Genomic DNA, 27981 nt, shown 5'->3' with positions numbered 1-27981 from the left:
ATTAAAAAAAATCATAATGTTTTGGGTGACATCTCCAGACATATTCCTCGTATGCAGTTCCGTAAACGTCTTATTCTCGGAAATAATCGCCACTTCTCGTATAAACTTCGAGCGACCGATGTGGTTTTCTTTAACTGGGAAAAGTTCGGCAATGTTCGTGATACTTCGACCAGACGACAACTCCGATATAAGTCAAGTGTCTTCTCCCAAGACAAAGATCAACTTGGGGAACATCTAGATGCTCGAACGTTCGGCATTTCTCAAAATGAATCGTAAAAAGCGTCAGCGATTTAAAAAGAAGTGAAAATCTAGAATTGTTTTCATTTCAGAGCTTTCTATAGGCCTTCATGCAGTAAAGGGAAGATCATATCAGCATACACACAATACACGAAAAAAAGAGTTGTTTGTTAGGTAAAATATATCCCTATCAACATCATCATAATTATGTGACAAATACAAAACTGAAACATATTGACCCATGGACGACATTCTCTCTCCCTCCCCACCAAATGGTTGTCCTTCTGAGCTCTGCTTCCTTTTGGGAGAGCTCTGGCCTCGGCAAAGATCGACAACCGACGCGGTATCCAAGGCAACAGTCATCTCTCGATCGGTCTTGTTACCAGCTGTTGGCGCTGCCCGACTATCGTGGTCAATCGATCCCTCTAGAAGCGTTGTCATGGTGATATTGAACCTGTGTCGTCTGCAAAAAAAAAATCAGCCCATGTATGTTACCGGCTTATTTATGTTTCTCCCATTGTTCTTCCTGTCACCTTACTCCGTAACGCGGTCAAGTAGTTCATCAATATCTTTATATTTTCACATTGACTTGCAGTTGTTATGGAAAATAGGCCAAAATCCGAAGCTTGCGTCACGTTCCCGACGTTGCATTTTGTACATGCGTCCAATGCGCAAAATAGTCACAGAATAATTATTGTTAGGTGTATAGGCATCTCACGGCGATTTACATAGCCTGGAACAATCTGTCTTTTTATTTTCCATAGTCAGAAAACTGCTTAGCGTTGATCAGCTAAAAAGCGTAGTGAGTCGATTCAACGAATTCATTAAAGGCCATATTATGTTGATCCAATTCCGCCTACACATCGGTGCTATGTCGGCATGTCCTTTGCCAAATTGTTCTTGACACATTGTTTCTGGTCAGACAATAACTATGGTAAATGGCGATGTTCAGCCAAAAAGCAAAAGGAGTCGACTCATCGCTATCGCTAGTCCACATTGGTTGACTCCATTCCGCCTCTACCGGCGCTATGTCGGCATATCCTCTGTCAATGTGATTCTCTTTACATTATCACATTCACAATATGCTTTCTCTGTGTTTCGATTGTATTATGATAGGTGTGACCCACGGCTCTGTGTATTAGCAGATCAGTGGTGTGACCAGCTGACCTCTCATAGTACTTCCGGTTACGTTTCTACTTCCGGCATCGAAGGCATTCGTGATCGTCGACGTCCGTGGGGTAGCGACCGTGTTCGACCTGTTGGGAAAGCAGAGAACGATGTCATTCGGAATAACGGATACTTGAATATGTGGGATGTTTAATGAATATTCACGATTTATGATTAGAAGACCATGGAAACCTTGATTCTGATTGGCTGCGGGGCACTTTTACCATGGTCGTCGTGGCAAAGTTACCATAATCGGAAAGTCTTACAGAGTTACGATTGATCAGATTGGTCTCATTTTTTTTCTTTAGGAAATTGGCTCAATGTTCTTTGAAAACAAAGAGAAGCTGAATTGTCAAGAAAACAATGAAAATATGAACTTGTGTCATTTCTAGAAAATACTTTGAACAAACATGTATTTTAGATGCTGATGTTGCTGCAGGGCTTTCCACAGTTGCGATTGATCGGATTAATCGCAACTCTTTGTAAGACGGCCCCCTGAAGACCGTCTCACGGGAAGATTTATCAATGATTTTTTTCACCGATTAATTCGTTTCCAGCCAATCAGATGCAAGGATTTGCAGTTGCTTATAACAATAGTCAGTGATTATCACTGATTATCTATTTCATGAAATGCTTCCGAAATGGCCAAATGTTTTCCTTTTATGAGAAATTATTGACTGATATTAAATTTTCAAAGAGAGAAGGGGTCCGTTTTCATGAAAGGCTATGTCGGACGGTTCATCCTACAAGTCCCCTTTTTATCAGACAGTTACCATAGGAACAGTGCTTCTCAGCCAATCAGAATCAATGAAAGATGTCAGATCTGGGGCCCGATTCATAAAAAATCGCTACAATAACAAATTTACAATAAGATTATCATTCAGCACAAATTTTGTTGAAGAATGGAATACGTGTCCTGTTGATATAACAAATAGCAGTACCCTGTCTCGGTTTAAGAAATTAAGTCATAAATACATACTTAATAAATTTAAGACTAGTTGTTAGTTGCACCTGGGGGTGACATGTTTGGAGCGTGACTGTGTGTGTTTGCCTGTGTGAGTGTACGAATGCTTGCGTGTGGGTCATGTTCCTGTTGTGATCTTTAAATACCTTGTAATTTTTTTTCTCATAGTTGTTCCATGTTTCAGTAAAATATCATATGCAGGGGCCCCTGATAACAAGGTGTGTTTCTTTGGGGTCCCAAACCTGTCATTTTCATCAGTTCTTTATAATGTTACCATTTATTTTGTTTGTTCTTCTTACTTTGTACTTTTTTGACTGGTTTGAATAAATTCAATTCAATTCAATTCTATGCTGAAATCATTCAATTTGATTGGCTAATAGTAAATTTGTTATAGAAATTGTGCGTCTGTCATTTTGACAAGTCCTTATGAAACGGGAGCCTGAGCTAAGATATTGATAATTTCATTGAGAGTTACTCACCGCTGTTACCATTCGGCATGAAGCTCTCTCTCCTCGCCGCCGGCATGAGACTCATCCTCTTGACCATCCTCCTCGCGGGCTTGCCGCCCCCTTCTCCCCCGGGCTCCTTCGGCGCGGGCGATGTCGGCGACGGCGACCGCGTCTTCTTGGGACTGGCGAACGTTTCAGCGCACTCGTCGGTGAAGGTGACGCTGATGCTGGTTTTCTCCCCCTTCGCCGAGGCGGCGGTGAAGAGATGTGCTGGGGTGTCCTTCTTGTTCTCTCCCGCAGCTTGCACCGTTCCAGATACTAAGGGAAATAGAGGATGTGATATTAGAAAGATGGTTAAAATTGAAATAAATTTACGTTTCTTTGGAAGAAACACCAGAGGAGACGCCACAGGGGGGGGGGGACAGGGGTGGCGGCTGCCCCTTGGTTCTTATTTTAAGTAGTGGAGGGAAAGGCTGACAGAAAAGAGAATATCATTGGGTATATAAGAAAATAATATTCTTTGTACATGCGCCATTTTGTCCTTGTCATCTTGAAACATAACAGAAAAGAAAATAATTTAAAGCCTTTAAGAAAAAGGGTCCGTGCCGAATATCTCTGTACACAACACGAACAAACCCCGGCCTCTTCAGAACAAAAGACGTTAAAAGATGGGAGTTGCTGCAACACTGTTTGGCGTTCAAACGATTAAAGGGATAGAGCCTGGTCGATCTGGTGCTGCACAGCTGCTGCCGGGCCCATGACCAATTGGGCAAAGCAAATTTTCGGAGTATTTCATTTCATGTATATTTCGAACAATAAAATAGGATTTTCATCATTTTCCATTTTTCATTTTTTAACATAATGTCGGTTCATCTTTCATCTAAACCTCTAATATCTACTGATGTGGTTCGCTTTCCTGTGAATATAATATAGGCCACTAATTCTTCATCTACCGTAGATCATTGCGTCACTTGTTTACATTTGTTGGCATTGATGGTTATTGATCGTGTCGACTTCCCATCGAAAAAAAAGAAAGATAGCTAGGCCTATGATTACGATACCACATATTGAAAGATTAAGATTGATTCATAGGTTTTTTGATAATAGTATTCCTTTATTTAGAAATCTTTCCAGTTCTTTTTCACATCATCTGAAAATGATTATCATATATCAAAGACATAAAGAATAATGTAATGTATTCATACAAGTTACCTAAACGCGACAATGTAATAATAGAGACAAAATAATTGTTGACCAATATTGATACTATTGACCAATAGAACATAATACAAAACACTTCGAGGTTTTTTTTTCATCAACAATGATTGGGGTAAACATTGTGAAAATTGTTTTTCACAGTTTCTCTATTGATTTTGATCAACAGTTGCTCAAAACGCCAGCCATTACATTTTCCACCTAACCCTTGTTCTTTAAATTGTCGAAAAACTGTTTCGTATGTTCCATATTACGAACGCTTGTCAAGAACTGTTTTCTGTTTAGAAATGTACCAATACTTGAAAAAAAGTGACATATGATTAATTTTGATGGTTAAGAAAAAAATAAGGGGGATCGGCTTGTATTTAGCACATAATAATCATAATTGCTCGGGCATGATGATAATTACAAGCACTGTTGTTTAAAAAGTACCTCGTGCCTGTAATTATAAACAATGCTCTCAATAATGTAGTCCTACATTGTTTGTATATCCCGACTCACCTGTCTTCAAAGGCATATCATCACTCCTAATACTAGCATCATCATCCTCGGTAGTTGACTGGGTGGAATAACCACTGATACTCGACGAGATGTTAGCACCTTGTGTCTTCAACGCATCCGCAGCGCCGACCAAGACCCTCTTCCGCTTCTTGGGTAGCTTTGATCTGGCCTGCGCGTGCGTGTAGTACAGCGCGAAGTTGTTGACGATTACCGGTACGGGCAGAGCCAGCGTCAAGACGCCGATGATGGCCGTGATCGCACCGACGACCATCCCGAGCCACGTCCTCGGCACCAGGTCACCGTATCCGACCGTCGTCATCGTGACGACGGCCCACCAGAACCCAACCGGGATGTTCTGAAAGTCATTCCTCTGGCCATCCTGGGCCACCCACCGCTCTGCATAGTAAATAAGGCTGGAGGATATCAGCACACCGAGACCTAAGAACACTATCAACAACACAAGTTCCTTTGCGGACGCTTTCAAGGTATGCACGAGGATTTGTAAGCCACTTAGGTGGCGCGCTAGCTTGAAGATTCGGAAGATACGGACGATCCTCATGAAGCCGAGGATTTCGTTCCACTGCCCGGTAAGGTGTTCACCGGCGATCTTGACGACAGCGTCGACGTAGAAGGGAATGCAGGCGACGATGTCGATGATGTTCAGGACTTCGAGGAAGAATTTGACTTTGTTCGGACAAAAGACGAGACGGACGATGAGTTCGATTGTGAAGAAGGCCACGCAGATGCCTTCAAGGATGAAGAGCGCTTCGATGGGTTCACTGTATTCTTCTCCGTTCGTCCCGTTGTTTATGACGGTGAAAGATTCCGCTGTTTCCATGCAGAAGGACATAATGGATAGCATCACGAAGATGAAGGATATTGAAGCTGTAAGCTGTATAGCAATGAAACAAAAAAAATTCCGTTAAAAATTTATAGGCAGGCCTATCTATAGTGAAATACCACAGAATTATGATATTAGAAATACGATGCAAAAGACAAGGTTTCAGTCGAGAAAATGGACCACTCTTGCATGGTTTCCAAGGGTATACATCTCCTCCCCGACATAGCACCACTCTCTTGGTTGAAAGAAAACCAAGTTATTTGTATTGCCTGTAGTTTGCCTGACGTTACAGTCACATCAACGAAACCGACTTCAGACCGATCAAAGCTATTACGTTATCACCAATGACATACTATCGGTCGGTTTGGAGTCGGTTTCGGTTGCAGTCACACCAACGAAACCGACTCCAGACCGATCAAAGCTATCCCATTATTATTACCAATGGTATACCATCGGTCGGTTTGGCGTCGGTTTCGTTGGTAGGAATGTAGCATCCTAGTTCAAGTTAGGGATCGCACGAACTTTTGACGATGGTTGATAGAAAGAGGAGAAGATGGGGGGGGGGGACTATTCTATCAATATCCCCTATCCCCTCTGGCTCTACAAAATGACAGTTTTTTACGATGTAAAGGGCAGTAGGGAGGAACTTCCTTAACCCCCTCCCCCTCTGTTCACCCTCTGGCCCCGCCACAAAAAGACCATTAAGCTGTAAAGACGAATGTGTTAAGCGCGCTTCTAAAGTCATTCGAAAGCTCAAACTTGATAAAATATTCATGCAGGCATAGCAATATCGACCTGTTCATCGAATGCCAGTATTCAGACCCCTTTCCCGTCGAAACAAAAGGCCGTGCTCGGATCCACCTGGCTTTATCGGGAAGGATTGACGACATTTTCCTGTCGAATTGGATGTAGAATTGCTATATATGGAGGTGGAATAATGCTAATTGCGATGATGATTGTGGTGTATTATAAACTAAGCTATGATAGGATTAGTAAAGAACAGCTATAATCATTGAGAGCCAATATCATCTCGTTTAATTTCAATTCTACTGTTCTATTTCGATTTTAATGTTTGTATGATTAGGGGCCTTTTCACACGTGAATCTTGAATCATCATTGTGATGGTGTTTGCTATTGTTATCTTGACTGTGATTAGCGTTCGTGATTCTAATCATGTTCTAGTTTGGTTTCACACGTGCTAAATATTCGTCATGAGCCGTATTTTTCACTGGAATCATCATTCAAAATAATTGCGATTTTTTTTCCTGTGAAAGGGCGGAATATTATATAACATGTAATTTTGAAACTTCTTTTTTTGGAAATGGAATAAACACGATCTTGATTTTAAGTTTGTATATCCAAATGATAATCGAAACTATTTTTTCTCCATGTATTTGCCATAGGTTCAGATATAGTCTGCATGCCCTAGACACTGATTAATTTCTTTTTTTTATCAACAAGTGGGTTTTCACACAAAGACTAGCACATATTACATACTTCACTGTAGGCTTTGTATTCAGACCCCTTAACTCGAGTGAAGGGTTTACAAAGAAGACTAAGGCCGTGTTTATGCTTCCACTTTTCAGGCCAGAATCAGCGTTTCCAAACGTGATTAGTCCAAAACACAGTTGCGTCCATGCTTACTTTCATTTAAACGCTGTTTCAAAACGCCGATCGTAAACTCACAAAAAGGTACGTTTGTAAACGTCGTTTGACCAGAATCAGGCTTTCTGGGGAAGTATAAACAGAACCACGATCGTAAACGTGTTTAAATGACGTCATTTGGTACATGCTTCCGGTGAGATGAAAATCCGCGGGCAAATACAGTCGTATTGCTCCTTGTTATCTCTACGTAAAAACAACAATCGGAAAAAAAACTTTCGAAAAAAGGCGCGCCCAATTTGACCTCGCTTTACGATGCGAAGCCAGCTGGAGATCATGATTTGCTCTGAAAAGTTAAGCATAAACAGCACTCCCAGAACCACGTTTACGATCGGCGTTTTGAATCGACGTTTGAAATCGCTGATTCTGTCCTCGCAATGGAAGCATAAACACACCCTAAGTCCGCTCAGGCCATTCTCCATCCCTTCAATCTCACATGTCTGTCTTTGTCTCTCGCTCTCTCTCTCTCTCTTCCCCGCCCTCTAGTCCTACTCCATAACGTTATCGGTATCCTTCATTTTCTATTCTTCCCTTTTCATTCTAATACTCTCGAAGCTTCTTTCCTCTCTCATGACCCACCTTTTCAGAAATGTAACCAGCCACCCCCTCTCGTTCTGCCCTTACACGTACCCCCCCCCCCCAAAAAAAATCTTATATTTGTTGTTCTTCTTGTCGTTGGTAAGAAGCCAGTTCGTAGTTCCTTTCTGCGCATGATCAAAAGATTCTACGCATGATCAGAGGAAGTTGATTTGTACTGAAGTGACATGGTGGTTTAAAATCTAATGAGACAAGCACCAACTTTGATGTCTTGATTATGCTTATATTCTTTTGATTGTGGTTTTCATTTACATCCACAAAAAGACAATGCGTCCACGAACGACTGGTATTCACAGTTTGCCAAGTATACATTGTACAACATGCTATAATATGCATTCAAAGTAGGAATGCAACAGATACCTTCATAAAGTGTTCATTGGTGTGCTATTCTAGTCACCTGGTCTATTCAATTTCTTCATCCTGCTATGTAAGGCAAGCTTGCGTAATATCTTGCTTTGAAATCTGCCTATCATAGTAAAAGAAATGAAAGGTCATTTGACCAAAATTGTCCCTGAAGTAACTACGAACTGGTCTATTGCGCAATGACAAGCGTGACTGTGCCATGAGATTTTATGTCAATATAGGGCATTTTTCGTAATCACAACGCAGACACTTCATATAACACAGATAAATCTTTGTCAAAAGCCATTCAATGACAAAAACAATCTTTGTCGAAAATTGGTGGATCAAAACAGCAGTGCCGTCCTGGACTCTGGACAAACGAGATATTTGCATTTCCCGCCCTGTCCGAATCTTAGGACGATCTGCTATCCCAGTCCACAAACTTAAAGGAAACAAAAACCCAAGAAGAGAAGCAATCTTATTGGAAAGAGTAAAATGAGAGGAACAATTTTAAAAAAAGTTTCATCAAAATCCGTCATGAAATAAGCAAGTTATGGGAGATTGAAAACTCTTGTTGTACTTTCTATGGGGATCCTTAAATTGGCAAACGTGCTTCAAATTGGCTGATTTGGTGGACGACTCTCCATTTGTTTGTACTCAAGTTTTCCTCATTATCTTTCAAATTGAATTATGCCTTCTTCTGAGCACAACATATGTCATGGGGAAATATAATTCACACCTCATATGTCAAGGTCAGAAGGAGATAATGTGAAATGTGTCAGGGGAAACTCTGAAAATTTGTGTACAATATCAGCCATTTTGAAGCACATTTGCCAATTTGAGGATCCCCATAGAAAGTACAACAAGACTTTTAAACGGCCATAACTTGCTTATTTCATAACCGATTTTGATGAAACTTTTTAAATTGTTCCTCTCATTTTACTCTTTCCGATAAGATTGCTTCTCTTCTTGGGTTTTGGTTTCCTTTGAGACAAAAAGCTCTCAGATATCCTTTGTGATTCGAATTGCGCTTTCAAAGGATTATGATACTCGCTCTCGGTTTTAAGAGCGTTTTTTTTTTCAGCTGGGCCCTTTTGATGAACCTATAAAGCATGTAAAAAAAATGACTATGGCTTCCATTACTACTTTTGAATGGTATCATAAACCAAGACAAAATTACTTTACCTTGAAACACGACACTGTATATAACATACCCTCAACTTGTTGCTCCTTGAATACTGGTATGACATTGACCCGTAACATGCCACGATACTTAATTTTAATTGGCCGAATATTATTATTATTATTTTTTTGGGGGGGGGTCGTTACGCTAATGAATGTAGTTATACACTGCAAAAACTCCGGTGTTGATTTAACACAATCCCGGAATCTCTATCTGTCCACACCAGAGAAGTGTTAAACACCAGTTTGGCTTTGGTCTAACACCAGATATGTGTTTATACAACACCAATTAGTATTAAAACAGCATCGGTTTGACTCCAAACTGGTGTTATTTCAATACTTCTCTGGTGTGGACATAGATATAGACTCCGGGCTGGTGTTAAATCAACACCGGAGTTTTTACAGTGTACCACCTTTAAAACAGATATCTTTTGACAGAGAGGACCTGTATTATATCATTATAAAACACACATCACACCTTAATTGTTCTACACTAACCGGCCATGACCCAACACGTCAAATTAATCTGTATTTTCGAATACCTGCCCGGGTGACACCAAATAAACATACTCCAAACTGAGCGATGATATGACATTGGTAATAACGTAATAGCTGCGATCGATCTGGGGTCAGGTTCGCCGGTGTGGCCGCACCGTAAGAAAAAGGTTAGAAAGTACAAGATTAATACAACCCGATGCATGTTTTCTTGCCGCAAAGCAACTCATGTGGATTTTATATTCCCAGACCTCATTCTTTGCAGGGCATTAATTAAAAAACCGCATACATATTGACGTAATGCGTTCGAGTTGAAAAGTGACAAGCAGTGATCGATATTTGATTCGGTATCGCAGAACAAAAGAAATCGTCATGCGTGGATTAATGTGATACATCTATGTAGAGAATGATGTTAATATATTTTGAAAATCGAATGGCTTAACGGCTTAAGAGGCCTTTTCAAAATAATTTTTTGATATCGAGCCGTTTTCAGTTGTCATTCTTTATTCTATTTTCATTTCCAACGGAACATTAACAAATCCATAGAAATACAATCATAAGAAGCAGTTGAATGCCTATACAAAATGCAGATTTTAATGGTGCATATTTGAAATGAACGCATTGTTATACAGTGTTTTCACAGTATGTTTCATATAGTAAACTGTGTGAAGATTAGATTCACACGGTTAAAATGCTTAAACTTAACAACTGTGAAAACCTCTACAGTGTTAATGTTCCCAGTGTTACACACTTTGTTCACACTGTAAAAACTGTGGTGTTAAAACTGACACTAATTGGTGTTGATAGAGGACCACACCCTGAGGTGTTAAAATAACACCCTAAAGATAAAACATAACACCAAAGAGTGTAAATGTGACAACAAAAGGTGTTGTAATAACACCTACAGTTGTAAAACTAACACCACCAATTTAACACCGGTGTAAAATAACTGGTGTGGTCCTCTATGTACACCGGTTAACACCACAGTTTTTGCTGTGCACAGTGTGATCACATTCGTTCACATGAACTATATGAAGATGCCGTTCACAATGTTACAATGCTCACTTTTAACAACGTTAAGTCGATTTGACACTGTGGAATTCTATAAAGTATAAATGTCCACAACGTGCTCATACATTTTGGACTAAATGAAGATAATTTTCAAACACACTGTAGAGATGCTCAAGATTGAAGAGAGTGAAATTATTCCACGCTCTGGACACCTCATCTGTAGAGTAAGTGTGAGTATACACAGATTGTTCACATACGGAACTATGTGAATAATGCGATTTCCACTATTATAATTCATAATTAATTTGAACAGTATGAATATGTGGGATCCACACAGTAAACAGACCGTAAGCAGAGTGTAAACAGGCTGTGACTACATTGTGAACACACTATGAACACAATGTAAACACACTTTGATCACACTGTAAACGCACTATGAACTCACTGTGAACACACTATAAACATACCGTGAGCAGAGTGTGAACTTGCTGTGACTACACTGTGAACACACTATGAATACATTATAAACACACTATGAACACACTATGAGCAAACTATCAGCACACTATGAACGCATTGCATACACACTGTGTATACACTGAACACACTATGAACACACTATGAGCACACTTTGGGCACACTATGAACACACTGGGAACACACTGTGGTTTCACTATGAACTTACTGTAAACACACTATGAACTCACTGTGAACACACTCTAAACACACCGTGAACAGAGTGTGAACAGGCTGTGACAACACTATGAACACACTGTGAAAACCCTGGGAACACACTATAAACACACTATGAACACACTATGAACAAACTATAAACAAACTATGAACACATTATAAGCACACTATGAACACACCATTAACACACCATGAACACACTATGAACACACCATGAACACACCATGAACACACTATGAACACACTATAAACACACTGTAAGCAGACTATGAACGCATTGGATACACACTGTGTATAAACTGAACAGACTGTGAACCCTCACTGTGAACAGTCTGTGACCACACCATAAACACACTATGCTATACGCTGTGAACAGATTGCGGGACACACTCTGAGGAACATTGTGTGCTAATATACCAGCAGAAAGATTATCTTGAAAATTGAATACAAGATTACACAAGATAATTTTTTTACAATGGTACCAAGCTGATGTATTGTGAAATATGCCTATATATTTTTTTTCTTTTCATTTGAAATGTAAATAGGTTTTAACTTTCGGATGGAACATTATGAATAAAATAAAACGAAGAGCTGGAAAAGGGCAGCCGACTTTCAAACTGATCTTAGCCCGCCAAATTGAATTTATGTAAAATGGGCAGACGTAATGGCTAAATGCAAATACTCACTTTGATAAACGATACCCAAATGGACGTCACGTGACCTGTGATCAATCAATACAACGATTAAAATCATTAAAAGTGATAAACGCGCATTTTCTCCATTTCCCCGACATGGCAGATGGTTTTTCCTATTTGTTCTCACACGGAAACAGGTCAATCATTTTCTTCCGCACTATAAAAACGTTCATAAACTTGCTTACATGGTCGACAATAATTACCTAGCATGATTGTATGTTAATGTTCGATGTGCCATGGTAACTTTCATTCGATAAGGAGCACACCGCCTGAGACAAATAAATTGCGTCATTTTTCCAATCAAAATACAGGGGATAATGAAGTTATACAACTCATACTTTTTTTAATCCTTTATTTTTCCCATTTTCTTCCCCGTTTTCCCTTTTTTCTGCTCTTTTTTTTCTGGACTACATGGAAAGTCAAAGGAAGCGATCGCTTTTTGCCCTAATACGCCATAAAATGAATCATTTCATTTTGTTTTAATTTATATTTGAAATAGTTTTGTTTCTGTTCTCTTTGCAAAACATTAAATGTTTTATTTATATCAAGAAAGGTTCTGTTCAACGAAATAAAAATGTTATTAAAGGGACTCTTCGTAAATGCGGGCTCTTTTGTTTCATGTATTCTTACAGATTTTTTAATCACTATTTAACTATTTATTTTTATTCATTTATTCATTTCATTTTTTTTTTTGGGGGGTCTAATATCAATATTACTTTGCATGGTGAACAATAGACAAAACAAACAAACAAATACGCCTGTATATACACGTAAATTTCAATGTAATCTGATGTAATCTGCTGTACAAGAAATTTCTTGATCGTTAAAAATCTCCAAAAAAGATATGAGTGAATTTTCACTCCGCTAGGGAGTGAGGTCAAGGATCGTTCGATTCAGAGTGAGTTTAGATTGAACGTAATTTTTCAAAATCTTCATTTCAATGTGTATTCCCTTTAGAGTAACCTGTATCGTCCAATGTTTTATTTTGATTTATGTCACCCTTTTTATTTTTTTTTTCCATTTATTTTTTTATTTCATCTTTGTTTTGTGATTTTACTGCTTTTGAACTGTTTCAAATCATTCCAATTACCTGTAAATATTGTGATTATATGTGATTTTGAATACCAATAAAACACATAATTAAAAAAAAAAAATCTTCATTTCAAAAGAGTAAAGTTCACTCAAGAGCAAGTGAAAGTCACTCTTATCTAGTGGATTTATTCACTCCTTCCCATGAGTGAATTATTCACTCGATTTTAAAGAGTATATTGCATGCCACTCCTACCTCCTAAACAGTGGCGTACCTAGGATTTTCCACAGGGGGGGGGGGCAAAAAAAAGGTTAGGGTTAGTGGTCTTTCAAGCTCGTCAGGGGGGGTGCAGGGATACGCCCTTTGCATTGGTCGTGGCTCTTCAGGGGGGGCAGACTGCCCCCCCCCCCGTAGGTACGCTAGTGCTCCTAAAACAGAGCTCTTTCTCATAATATTTGCTCGGGGCTGGCGCCTTTTCAGCTTTCGGGTTAAACACACAAACACACACGGTAGAGAGGTGTTTCATGCACCTAACAACCGAGTTATTCTCTTCGCATTTCAAGAAACAACACATTTTTTTTTCAAGAATCATAAAAGGGATGGTTTGTTTAACCCCACTCCATGTCACACTTCCGATTAAGAGCACATAATAATAATGGTTAATTGGCCTGATTATTAAGATTATGATACTAAATGGTTAATTATTAAAACACTCTTGATATTATACGCTCTTCAAGTACTAGGCTGCTTCAGTCGTGTACGTGTCTAATGTACATGGCGGATATGGAGGAATCGCGTGATGGCGGGAAAGGGGGGGGGGGTGCTGAAAACGTATGATAAATGAGCATTATATTGCAGGAAAATGTTTAGTTAGAGAACGGGAATTTAGAATAAACATTATAAATGCCCCTCTGGGAATAGCCATGTATATTAAGCCAATATGGTGAGAGGGGAAATGCAATTATATAGCATTGGCGGCGAAACGGGATGGGGGTTCACGTTTTTGTGAGGGTATCGTTCCTATTTTCGAATTTTAAGCTTAATGTATTTTGCTGTTTTAAAGCTAAAATGTCAAATTGTAATCAAAACCAATCACTTGAATATTTCATAAACCAAGAATTAACTTTGGCGGTAAAAAGTAACTTTTCATATTTTTTCATTGAGTGTTTAGCTCGTTCGCTTAGCTCGCTAAACTAACACCAATTATCACGCTTTGACCTCTCGAAACAGAATTTGGGGGCACTAACCGTTGATTCCATTCGAAATAACGTAATAGGTATTACGATCAATCTGGAGTCGGTACGTTCACGAGTGTGACTTTAACATTTATAGAAAGTACATAGGGCAAAACAAGAAATGAAATATGATTATATATTCATTATAATAATAATAATTTTTCATTATCGAGCGTATATTCGTACTATTGCAAATAAAATGTACACTCTGAAAAATGAAGTGCTAATTCAGCTCTTAAAGAGCGTGTATAGTGACTGCACTTCGGAGTGCTGATTTTTCTCGTTCAAATTTGAACTAGACAAATCAGCACTCCGAAGTGCAGTCACTATACACGCTCTTTAAGAGCTGAATTAGCACTTCATTTTTAGAGTGTATTAGCAATTATCTTGTCGATGTCTTGTTAATAGAATTCCATATTTTGAGAATTATACGACGGCGAAGGGTGTGTCAATGTGGGAGGGGCATGGGCCGCGGAACGGTTTTCAAAGTGGGGGGGGGGGCTGACCATGCAAAAAATCACAATCGTATGGTCATTTTTCAAATTTTGTACACGGAAAATGGGAAAAAAGTGTGTGTGGGGGGCCCAGCCCCCCGGTTCCGCGGCCCCTGAGGGGGGGGGGGGGTAGAATGAATACGCATAAATGTAGTCAGGGGTGGATGTAGGATTTCCCAAAATGGGGGATACATTTTTGTTGAGATAACAAAAATTGACGAGGAATAAAAAAGGTCTTCACTCCCGAATAAAGGTGTTTATGTCACGAAATATCACAGTGGATAATAATCAAGAAAGATATATAAATAATTAATCAAATGAATAAATAAAAACTAACTAAGTAAATAAATCGATAAATGAATAAATAAATATATATATATCCATGGTTAATTTATACCAAAAACAAGACACATTGACAGCCAATGGCTGAATAAAAAATGTGTTTACAAATGGTTGATATATATATATGTGTACATATATATATATATAAAGAAAATACAAATTAAAAATAATACAAGTATTAGACCTCGTAGACTGTATAAATAAATAGATAAATATAGATATAGATAAATAAATAAATAAATAAATAGGTAAATTAAGAAATAAATAAATAAACAGATAAATAAATGAAAGAAAAATAAATAAATACAAGTAGGATCAGAAAAAACGGAGAAGGGGTCGTTTTAGGACATAATTTATAAAGGGGCGCGAAAACTTTTTCACTTAAAAGAAGCAAGATCCTTCTGGAACCATACAAAAAATAAAAAAAAAATCTGAGACAAGACAGTCTTTAAACTTTTTTCCTGATTACGACCATGCCGAAAGTCCATGCAGGGAGCAAAAACATGAACCCCGCGCTAACATGCAAAACGACTACAACACTACCCTTTCGATGGCTCTCACACCTCGGGCAGGTGCCGGGGAAGGACTCGTTCGACGTACCGGATACGATTCTAATAGCAACGGCCGATTTCCGGATTTTCTTTAAAAATCATCTCGTCTCCTTCTCCTTTATAATCAAATTCATACTCTTTTTTTTGTCTCATTCTTATGTTAATCAGTGTTGTATATACAATAGGAAATCATGGCCTAAATTTATCAGGTAGTTCATATTTTGAGTAAATTTTAAATTCTTCCAAGCGTTATAATTATAATTCAGTTCAGTTTAGTTTATTTCACTTCCATATTCTGATAATAAACATAACAAACATAATTATAAACATATGTTTTTGAATGTACATAGAATATAAGTGTCAAAAGAATACTTCAATAATTAATTAACCAATTTGTAGGAAAGAGTCGGAGTATATATAATTCTTTTTGTTCCAAGCACATTTTGATGATAAGACAAATTATAGATTACAGTTAGCATGTGAAAATGAAAATGAGGGACTTATTAAAAAGCAAAGCTTGTAATGGCAAGTCCCTTGGGATAAATATATAGTAATCTTAATTGTATGTAATTAAAAGTAAAGTAGGACAATCTTGACCATATTATGAAGAACGGCAAAATAGGGTTGAATAACAAGGAAGGGGGGGGGGGCGGTGACTACATGAATTAGGGGGAGGAGGGAATATTAAAAACTGGGGGGGGGGTCATTCGAAATAAAAAAAAACGCTACTCAAAAGGTCATTTTAGCTGCACTCAACTAACTATAAAAGTCACTTAAATTAATTTCTTCTCAGAGTAAGTTTGGTTGAAAATGGTTATTATAAGTGGTGTGTCATTCAAATTTTAAAATCATTAAAACTAAAAAGAATTAAGAGTTCACGCAAAAAATTGGGCTTTATGAAAACAGAGAATGAGAGGAACATGTCTCGGTCATTCTGTTTTCACTTTTTATTTTTTAGGGCCTATTTGTTTTTACCCCTCATGTAATTGTGTAACCTGAAGTGCAACATCAATTGGACTCGTGTGTTACCTTCTTTGTAATTTTGATAGTTCTTGTTTGATTATATTTTGTTAATTTGCAATGCGTTTATTTGTTTTGTGTTTTCTATATTCTTTAAACTTCATATTTGCCAGTCTCTCTACAGATTTGCGTCTGTAATGTAATATATAAAGTTGAATTGAACTGAACTGAAATCTAATCTAGGTTTGGCGAAAAATCCATCATATATTTCAAAATAAGTGGATTATTCCATGTGATTTTAATTTATAATATAATATGGAATTATTGCATCTCTATATACCGACACATAAACAGACTTCGTAAAACATTATAAATGCTCTACATGTACATGATAATTAGTTACGTGTTGACTGCTCACATGTTAATTCACAAAGCTAAAGTTATGCATATATAATATATATATATATATATATATATATATATATAAAGAAATGGATGAAGAGAACAATTGTAGGCATAGCTTAAATCATGGTTCCCCAGAGCTATCTACCCTTTGGAAAAATTGGTGATGCCGAAAAAATGTCTCTGCCGGGAATCGAACCCGGGCCCCCAGCTTTGAACACCGGTGCATTAACCACTAGACCACAGAGACGGGTTAGTGGCTACGCTGAGCCCGATCCGATTGACCGTCAGACAGATTTTCGACACTATACCAATTATATTTTCCTTTGTCGGGTGAAGGTGAGTTTTGAACAATGACAAGCCGCCATGCCTCAGCTGGATCAAAGCTATTGCTTTGATATACAGTACACGTATGAGAGAAGAAATACAAATGTGATACAAATGTGAAAATACATGATATTGATTGATAAACATATATATATATATATATATATATATATATATATGCTTGTATAGTGACTGCACTATAGTGCTGATATTTGAATTTTTCACAGAATATATATATATATATATATATATATATATTGTTTTATGGACGTATTCTCAAACTTCCATTCATACATATATATCATTTCACTGTCTTTATCAATATAAGAACTTGTCACTGGGGCTAAGTCCTCCTTTTAACAGAAAGAAATGGTATTAATGAAAAAAAATGAGTGATTGCTATGCCTATATAGTAATGAAAGAGCTGCCTTTTCTGTTTTGCAACACATCTGTTGTCGATTTTGTCAATTTTCCTTCAAAGTCAACACAAAACCATGCACACATGTTGCTAGTGTCAATATGATCAAATGATTTCTCCAGGATTGGATTTCATTTTTATATAGGAGCGGTAGTGAATGAAATTTCATGTCAATATTATACATGACATCCATGAAAGTGCAAATCCCATGGCAAATAGAAAAAGAGGGTAAAAGATTGGCCTATATAGATAGTTTTGCAAATTCTGTGACGTTTTTAAATGGTTCAGCTTGCCATGTTGGCTATTTATACACAGCAAAAACTGAGGTGTTAACCGGTGTACGAAGAGGACCACACCAGTTATTTTACACCGGTGTTGAATTGGTGGCGTTAGTTTTACACCTATAGGTGTTATTACAACACCTTTTGTTGTTACATTTACACTCTTTGGTGTTGTGTTTAATCTCTAGGGTGTAATTTTAACACCTCAGGGTGTGGTCCTCTATTAACACCAATTGGTGTCAGTTTTAACACCGCAGTTTTTACAGTGTACTTTCCTTTGCCCTACCCACCCCCGCATGTTTTCTCTCCTAGCTATACGAGAATTAACTAGCTTATGTTACTAAATTGCCCAACAAACTCCAATATCTAATTTAGATAAAATAGAAATAAATGTGAAAATTTATTTCTTACGTTGATAAATTGATTTCTCAAATAATCAGATACCGTTGCTGCAATTTACCGCAAAGCTAGTGTTGGAGTTATTTTTCTTTAGTTTCAAAATCCTTATCTCACTTTTAATAGTTATTCATTTCCTCATTTTTTTATCTTCTCCTGATTAATAATGTGCAGATTTCCTGTAGCATATAGACCAACCATGTAGTATACATGGTATATAGATATAATGCGAACGTCTATCTGGGAGTAAGGTGATAGACTATTTATCTATTTATTAATAATTATTCATTCTTTCATTTATTTATTCATTCATTCATTCATTCATTCATTCATTCATTCATTCATTCATACATTCATTCATTCATTTACTTATTCATTTATCTATTTATTTATTTATTTATTTATTTATTCATTCATTTATTCTTCATTCATTCCTTCATTCATTCTTCATTCATTCATTCCTTTATTTATTTATATATTTATTTATATATATATATATATTTATTTATTCATTCATTTATTCATTCATTCATTCGTTCATTCATGCTTTCAATGTCACAATATGAATACAATGTAAATAAGATTGCATGGATAATATGTAATCGTATATAAAACATGAAAAGTAGACAGGACAACATAAGCCTATAGCTTGACTGGTTGAACCACCTTTAAACTTAATAAGTATCACTTAAAACTAACAAAAACAAAGGAAAAAATACAATGAGAATAAAAACCGTCAAGAAAGGAGAAAAAGGAAGAGAGGGAATACATGGAAGAACAGAAAATGTGGAAGACTGCCTTGATATTGAACAGTTGAGTGTCAAGTTGTTATGAATATATAATGGTGATAGCAAATTTAAAAAAGTTTAATCTTCATATTGGGTGATTTCAAGTTCAGCGTTGACATTTTGGTGTTGGTGTTAGGTCAATTTTTACACCAAACACCAAACATAGAATGAAGATGCTCATGTAAAGTCACTCACCGGTTGTTGAGATATCAATAATGTGATCTGGATCAGTTTTACAAACTCAGAATAGGTTTTGGAGCTAGGGGAAGCAATCCTATATTATTATTTATTTATCATTATTTCATAAATTTATAATAATTTTTTGTATATGTGTGTGTATGATACCTTATAACAAAATAAGTATGGCCAAGATTGTCTTGCCCATGACATCAGCAGTCAACTCATTGTTTCATTCGTAGAGGATTTTATAAATGTAAAATTAATTTGATGGGTTTTATTCAGGAGTTGTCATTTTTTTTTCAAGCAATCTGCTTATAATGACAATCTTTCTCCTGCAAACTGTAAATGTTAACTTTTCTTTGTTGGTATATAGAGATCATGTTTGTCTAGAATTACCTTTTTATTTTTTTTTCTTTATTATTCATACCAAAATTAATTACCGATTTTTTTGAGTGTTTGTTACGTAATGAAAATTGTATTGTATACGAGAGTCATGAATGTAGAAGAAAACAATAAATCAAATCAAATCAAATTAAAATTGATTTTATATTAATGCAAAAGAATAAGTAGGAATATGACATCATCAGCTTGCTCATTGCATATTCATGAAGACATGCTTAGTACGGTTTCACCGAAATATTGCAAAATTTTTAGTTGTCATGACTTTGTTATTCCTTTGTTATTCCTTATCGAATTTTTATGCATTTCAGTGTTTTGTTTGGCTGATTTTACTTTATCTGCTCAAATCAATCTATTTTCAGCCTGGATTACCCCATTGAGTACGTTTGTGACCTTTTTTTCCTTCTGAATTTACTTACCAGCATAACTACATACAACTAGATTTGGTTTAGTTGTAAATGATAAGGAAGGGGGGGGGGTGAATAACTCATTGATCAAATTCTCGTGTTTCAAAATTATATTCATATCATATATTGAATGACGAAGACTGGGAAAGCAGAAATATTGTACTCGTCATATTGCACGCATAAGTAATGGACGATATTGAACGATTGGTATCGTGCAGATTTAAACATGTTGAACACGCGGTTTTAATGTACTAGTTTTTTGCTCTAGATTTTAATAAGTTATTTTAGAAATTACTAATTAAAGTAAAAGTAGTATTAGAAGTGGTTTAAGTAGAACCAGTAGTAGAAGAATGAGAAACAGTAGTAGTAGAAGTAGTGGTAGTAGTAGTAGTAGTAGCAGCAGCAGCAGTATTAGCAGCAGCAGTAGTTGTAGCATCAGCATCAGTAGTAGTAGGAGTAGTAGTAGTAGTAGCAGCAGCATCAGTAGTAGTAGGAGTAGTAGTAGTAGCAGCAGCAGCAGCAGCGGCAGTAGTAGTAGCAGTCGAAGTAGTAGTAGTAGTAGTTGTTGTCGAAGAATGAGAAAAAGTAGTAGAAGTAGTAGTTGTTGAAGGAGGATAAGTAGTAGTAGTTAGTAGTAGTAGTAGTAGTTGTGGTAATAGTATGTAGTTGTAGCAGCAGTAGTAAGCTATTATAATTATAATCATTGGCGGCGGAAACCAAACATTTTAGGGCGACCACCACACATTTTTTTGACAAGCGAAAAAAAAAGTTATCAACCACAAATTTTAGGGGGGACGCAGGAAAAAAAATTGAATGACAAGCAAAAATAAATACAAAATAAAGGGTTACCAACAAAAAAAATTAGGGGGGGGGGGGTCGTCCCTCCCACCTAATTTTTTTTTGGGGGGGTACGTTCCCTCCCGCTTCCGCCGCCTAAGAGTATGATACAAAAAAGCATTTCGACAAGCCTTCCCTCCCCTCTCACCCCAAAAATAGTTATTGCTGCAAAAAAAGGAAACATTTACCACCGCGGACATTAAAAAATATATAAATTGATCTATCAATTTCGTAAGTAGGAACAATATTTTAGGATGTGGCGAGTGAAGGATTCAATGAGCTATATGTGATCTTACCACTCCATCATTTTTATTTCAATATTTTCATGCCTGGAATATGTCTTATATGAATTACGATGGGTTATGCTCAGCTTAGAATTCGGCTGCAGACGACATTTTGTCAAAGTCTCTGCCGGAGTTTTGGCGCGAAACGTGTCAAAGGGTCCATTAGAGCGTGAGAAAATGGCGCGTTAAATGCAGATTGTGTACATATTTTCGTATCCGGGAGAGCGATTTCAATTAAGAGTTGAAATGAATGAATGGAGTCCACTTTCACTCGTTTACACACACACCCTCACATTCTGCCACATTCTCAGTGTTACGCAGAAGAATGAAACGGGCAAAAAAAATGTGTTCAATATCGTGAAGGCGCTTTTTAAATTATTTATCAAACAAAGGGAAAGGTTAAGATAGTAAAATGAAAAAGTTAATATTTCATTTGTCACCAACATCATCATCATCATTGCTATAAATTGCAGCCAAGGTGCTGCACCAGATCGAAGTAGCTCCACCCCTTGAACCGTTGAACTTCAAACGGCAGCAACTCCATCTTTTAACGTCTTTTGGTCTGACGGGGCCGGGGTTTGAACTATCGACCTCTCGGTTGTGAGACGGACGCTCTACCAACTGAGCCAACACACTGGTGACCATTATATTCATTATAATCATCACCACTATCGTCAACACCACCACCATCATCATCATCATCACCACCACCATCATCATTATCACCACCACCACCACCATCATCACCACCACCACCACCACCACCATCATCATCACCATCACCACCACCACCACCACCATCATCATCATCACCACCACCACCACCATCATCATCATCATCACCACCACCACCACCATCATCATTATCACCACCACCACCACCATCATCACCACCACCACCACCATCATCACCACCACCACCATCACCATCATCATCATCATCACCACCACCACCATCATCTTCATCACCACCACCATCACCGCCACCATCATCATCATCATCATCAATATCATCAGCATCCTCATCATCAATATCATCAACACCATCATCGTCATCAGCAGCAAAAAGAAATACTGTCTTGGCAAGCCTCCCCTAATAATCTCTTTAAATACCAATAAGCACTCGAACGACACTTCTGCTTAAGTGGTCATTGAGACCCCATTCCTGAAGGGTTTTATCGTTGACCAACATGGAAATAAACGGTACCACGACCTTATTATGATGATAAAACGATAGCCACCAGTCGAGCAGGTGGTCTTAGGTGCTTGAAATCGTTTGCCAGTTGGATGAATTATTAATTAATCATATTTTTGTATTTGTACATATATATATATTGTGTTTTGTTTCCCTTACTTATCAATTACGAAATACATATTCCTTTGGCTCTGTTTTTCTTCTATGTTTTTGTCGGGCAATGTCGTCAACTGACAATGACGTCATCGGTGTTTTAGGGGCTTAATATTGTACGCTAGGGGATGAATTTTTAATTATATTTTGCGCAACATATCCTTTACAATAAAGACCTCTTTGTGTGAAAAGCTTTGCATTTGTTCAGTAATTATGTTTGCATCAATATGATTTCTTTTGTTCTCTTTTTATTTCCTGTAATACATACATGTACGCATATAAGAATAAGTCGACTATACTTTCTTCATTTCCAAGTCGGATTCACACTTTACAAGCATTGCTTTTTAGTGGATCTATATAATACTGTTTTTTTACGAAGTAAGAATGCCCTTTTGTAAAATTGTACTTGATTTGTATTACATTATATTACTTTGTATTATGTATGGAATGGAAATGAAATAAAAGAATCGAAATAAATTGAATAAACATAATTTTTTTGTTTCCCTTATTTATCAATTACGAAATACATATTCCTTTTTGCTTTGTTTTTCTTCTTTGATTTTGTTGGGCAATGTCATCATAATATAAACGGACAATGACCTCATTCCCTTTGAGGTGTTTTAGGGGATTAATACGCTAGTGGGATGAATAGTTAATTAATCATTTTTTCGAGCAATGTCATCATAATAACAACTGGAAATGACGTCATCACTTCTAACAAAATAGTAATAGGCGTACTAAATCATTATTGTCATTAGTCGATGTGAATACAAGACTACTTCCACTCTTGTATAATGCATTCTAACGAATGCTCCTTTCCGACACTGCAAATTATGATTTGCACTGCGTATTCGAGTATGCTTTTAAACGATCGCGTTCAGTGCTGGATGTGTCGAAAGAAGCACTTCTAGTTTAGGAGAATGAATGAAATGTTTTGGTTATCGGCTACATCATCAGATGACTACAGTCATACCAAAGAAACGGACTCCAGACCGATCAAAGCTATTACGTTATTACCAATGACATACCATCGGTCGGTTTGGAGTCGGTTTCGGTTACAGTCATACCAACGAATCCGACTCCAAACCGATCAAAGCTATTACGTTACAATGACATACATACCATCGGTCGGTTTGGAGTCGGTTTCGGTTACAGTCATACCAACGAAACCGACTCCAAACCGATCAAAGCTATTACGTTATTAACAGTGACATACCATCGGTCGGTTTGGAGTCGGTTTCGGTTACAGTCAGACCAACGAAACCGATTCAAGACCGATCAAAGCTATTACGTTATGACATACTATCGGTCGGTTTGGAGTCGGTTTCGGTTCCAGTCACACCAACGAAACCGACTCCAGACCGATCAAATCTATTACGTTATTATACCAATGACATACCATCGGTCGGTTTGGAGTCGGTTTTGGTTACAGTCACACCAACGAAACCGACTTCAGACCGATCAAAGCTATTATGTTATTACCAATGACATACCATCGGTCTTATTGGAGTAGGTTTCGTTGGTGTGACTACATAGCATATAGAGAGTTATCGCTCCACGGCGAACGACGGATTCAAGAAATATAAAATCGTATCGCCAAATGCCTTCATGACAATGAACAACCAAGAAGTCTTTGTCGGAAATTGCCCAATCAAAACAGCAGTGTCGTCCTGGACTATGGACGAAGGACATATTTGCAATTTTCGTCAGCTCCGAAACTTAGGACGAACCTGTCGCTCCTGTTCACCAATTTTCGACACAGACCTCCCAGCTGTTCATTGTCATTTGACGGAGGTTTTCAATACATTTACTGTGTTCTTGTATTCCTCGTGCGCCGCGGAGCGAAACGAGACTTTGTTCTTACCAAAGCCGCTCGGGAAGAGTAAGGTTCCTCTAAGAGGGTCCATATTCTGGGTTGCCATTTCCTGTACCACTGGTTCTTCTCTGTTTCTGAAACTTCCTCGATTCCGAAGATTTTAGCTACGTCTTCTTCCTCCTCCTCCTCGCTTTCAAATCCAGCACCCTGGATAAGACAGTATAAGACAAACAATTTTTACTGGGTAACGGTGTCATGATGTGTTCTTTACACTCTTGAATTAAGGCAATGTCGCTGGCACCACGTTGTTGGTAAGAAAACAATATGTCACTCCCAACAATATTTCTTCTAACTTTCAGTCAATAAAATGCGGAGTTCCACAAGGATCGATCCTTGGCCCCTTCCTTTTCCTTATATATATTAATGATTTGACTACTGTAACGCCTTTATTATCATTTGTATTATTTGCCGATGACACAAACATTTTTTGTTCAAACACTAGTTTAGAAACTTTAGTAGATACATTTAATCGTGAATTACCTAAACTATCTTTATGGTTTAAATGTAATAGGCTCTCACTTAATATAGACAAAACAAACTTTATGTATTTTACGCATACAAGTTCACATATTACTGAGTTTCCATACGACATAAGCATAGATAATATTCCACTCAAAAGGAAAAAAGAAACAAAGTTTTTAGGAGTCACAATAGATGAACATTTAAATTGGAATGAACATATACGTTGTATAACTACTAACATCTCCAGAAACGTAGGTGTACTTTACAAAATGAAAAACATAATTCCTCATACTACACTCGTTCTACTATACAATTCATTAATATTGCCGTATATATCGTACTGCAATATAGTTTGGGCAACGTGTGCAAAAACTAAAATTAATATAATATACTTATTACAGAAAAAAGCAATTCGAATTTGTACTAATTCGCAATATTTATCACACACAAATCCATTATTCCATAAACTAAAGACTCTAACTATTTTTGACATAAACTCATTTCAAAGCTTACTGCTTATGTTCAAATACGTAAATAACATGCTCCCACCTTCATTCCACAATTTTTATACTATGAACACATCTATCCATTCATACCCTACGCGGAACTCTTCTAATTTCCATTTAATCAACCCCAAATTGCTTATTGCGCAGAGATCCATAAGACACCATGGTCCTGATTTGTGGAACTCTCTACCTGAATCTATAAAAAGATCCACGTCTCTTTACTCATTTAAGGCAAACGTTAAATCTATGTTGATATCAGAATATTTGAAGTAAAATTTCTGTGTCGATGTGTCATCATTAAAGCATCATCACCATCATCCTCTCCATCGCCTTCATCTTCACCATTTCACCATCATCTTCATCCTTATCATCTTCATTGCTCAAATTACATTACTGCTGTTTTTCATGAAATGAACTGTTTATCGATTCTGCTGTATTAATGTATTGTATTAATCAATGAGTTCTAACCTGGGGTTGTCATTTTTTCAAGCAATCTGCTTATGATGACAATCCTTCTCCTGCAAATTGTAAATGTTAACTAATTTGGTATGAGATCAGTTTTGTTTGTAATGATAATTTTAGTACATTTAGTTATAATTCATGCCAAAAAAAGTTCTCAATATACTATGTTTGTTATGTTATGGAAAATGTATTATATACGAATGATGTAATTGCAGAAGTAAACAATAAAATCAAATCAAAAGGGGAAATTATGCCTATAATAAAACATGGTCAAGAAGAACTTAACAGTTTGTGTATTTATGAAAAAACTGCGTCTCAATACATGTAGTCTGAATCGGTTGTTTGTCATGGGTAATAACCTATATCACTTAACACTTAAACCTAAACTTAAACTGAACATAACACCATTTCTATGTAGTAGCGATTGTATGTTTTGTTTTGTTAATTGCACTTTAGCCTAAAAATAGCACCGAACCATAACATAGTTAACCTGTAATTTTAGTGTATTTTTTCATGGGTAAAGTATACTGACATTCTGCATTTTCTGGGTGCACCTTACACTAAGCATCACAGCAAAAATTGTGGTGTTAGCGGTGTACATAGAGGACCACACCAGTTGATTTACACCGGTGTTAAATTATTACAACACCTTTGGTTGTTACATTTACACTCTTTGGTGTTATGTTCAATCTCTAGGGTGTAATTTTAACACCTCAGGGTCCTCTATAAACACCAACTGGTATCAGTGTTAACACCACAGTTTTTACAGTGCTCCCCAAATAACACCGAAACATAACACCGTTTACCTGTAGTTTTTGCAGTGTTTCTTGCGCATCTCGGTGCTGGGTGTAATGCGACCAGCAGCACGGTTCAATCTGCTTTTCATCAATACCCCAAAACTGAAGTTCCTCCTCAAAAGCCGGGCCGCAGACGTTGCTCGGCGCGTGGAGCTTGCCCGTTCGATAGTAATTCAACACCGCTTCGAACATCGTCGGGTGCCGGTCGAAGAAGAACTCACACGTGATCGGGTCGTAATCCGCTGTCGTATTCGTGATCGAGACCGTCGTCATCCACGCGAGGCGGGTGTCGGGGATGTTGCGCAGCGTCGATTTGTACGTCTCGTGGCGGATGCCGCCGACGTTGATACGGACTTTGTTGTCCTGAGCCGCCTGGGCTGCCCGCATGGAGACGAGTCTCTCAACCGCCGACTCGCCATCCTCGTCTTCCTCCATTACCCTATCCAATGCGACATGCATAACTCCTCAAAATTTATCTCAGATGTTATTTTTTTTCTTTTGTAGTAATCAAAACGGATCCTTCTCTATATAAAGTGCTCTAAATCAGACCATGATTCCTTCAACGACTGAGAATGAAACATTATTATTCATGATCTATGTTATCAAACACGACCCAGAAAATGTACATCAGATAGTAATACACTTTCACATCCATAAGAGAGTTGTTAAAGAGGCTTACTGAAGTATTTATAATCCCAGAATGGTATATAACCAGCTTTAATCCACAATTACATAATCAATATTGCTGCGTTCCATTGCAAATAGCCAGCAATACCACCACCACCACCACCACCTCCACCGTACTCGTCACCAAAAATACTCCTAGAAATGTAGGCCTAACCAATTCGAAGTAAATACCGCATTGTCGCAAAGAAACAACTCCGCTCTTCGACGCGAAGCTACCAGCAATTCTTAACGAGTCGGGTAGACAAGGGCAGAAAGCCTAATATTTACGATTTGATGGGCTGCTGGAGGATTAAATTTCGAGCGTCATCAATGTCATAAACTTGAACAGACAACCCAAATATCAAATAGATATTGGTTGTCTTTGCGATGCCACTTAATCAATTCATACCTTCATAAATTATGACGGGCGCACTTGAAAAACAAAAAGAAACAGAGAAAGCTGAACTTCAGATGGTTGTAGT

General features: G+C 37.5%; 1 protein-coding gene across 1 annotated transcript; it reads right to left on the bottom strand.

Moving 5' to 3' along the window:
- Window positions 1-27620, bottom strand: LOC121421602 (potassium voltage-gated channel protein Shaw-like). The gene is made up of 5 exons (XM_041616356.1): window positions 26843-27620; window positions 24595-24753; window positions 4534-5425; window positions 2848-3135; window positions 1-1493 (listed from the first exon to the last, which is right to left on the bottom strand). The coding sequence occupies exons 1-5, from the start codon at window positions 27290-27292 to the stop codon at window positions 1423-1425; spliced, it is 1860 nt and encodes a 619-aa protein (XP_041472290.1). The 5' UTR covers window positions 27293-27620; the 3' UTR covers window positions 1-1422.
- Between the last annotated feature and the right edge of the window lie 361 nt (window positions 27621-27981).

The sequence above is a fragment of the Lytechinus variegatus genome, chromosome 9 (assembly GCF_018143015.1).
Source record: "Lytechinus variegatus isolate NC3 chromosome 9, Lvar_3.0, whole genome shotgun sequence".
Taxonomy (NCBI): Eukaryota; Metazoa; Echinodermata; class Echinoidea; order Temnopleuroida; family Toxopneustidae; genus Lytechinus; species Lytechinus variegatus.
The sequence above is the reverse complement of the archived record's forward strand: the minus strand, read 5'-3'. Positions and strand labels throughout refer to the sequence as shown.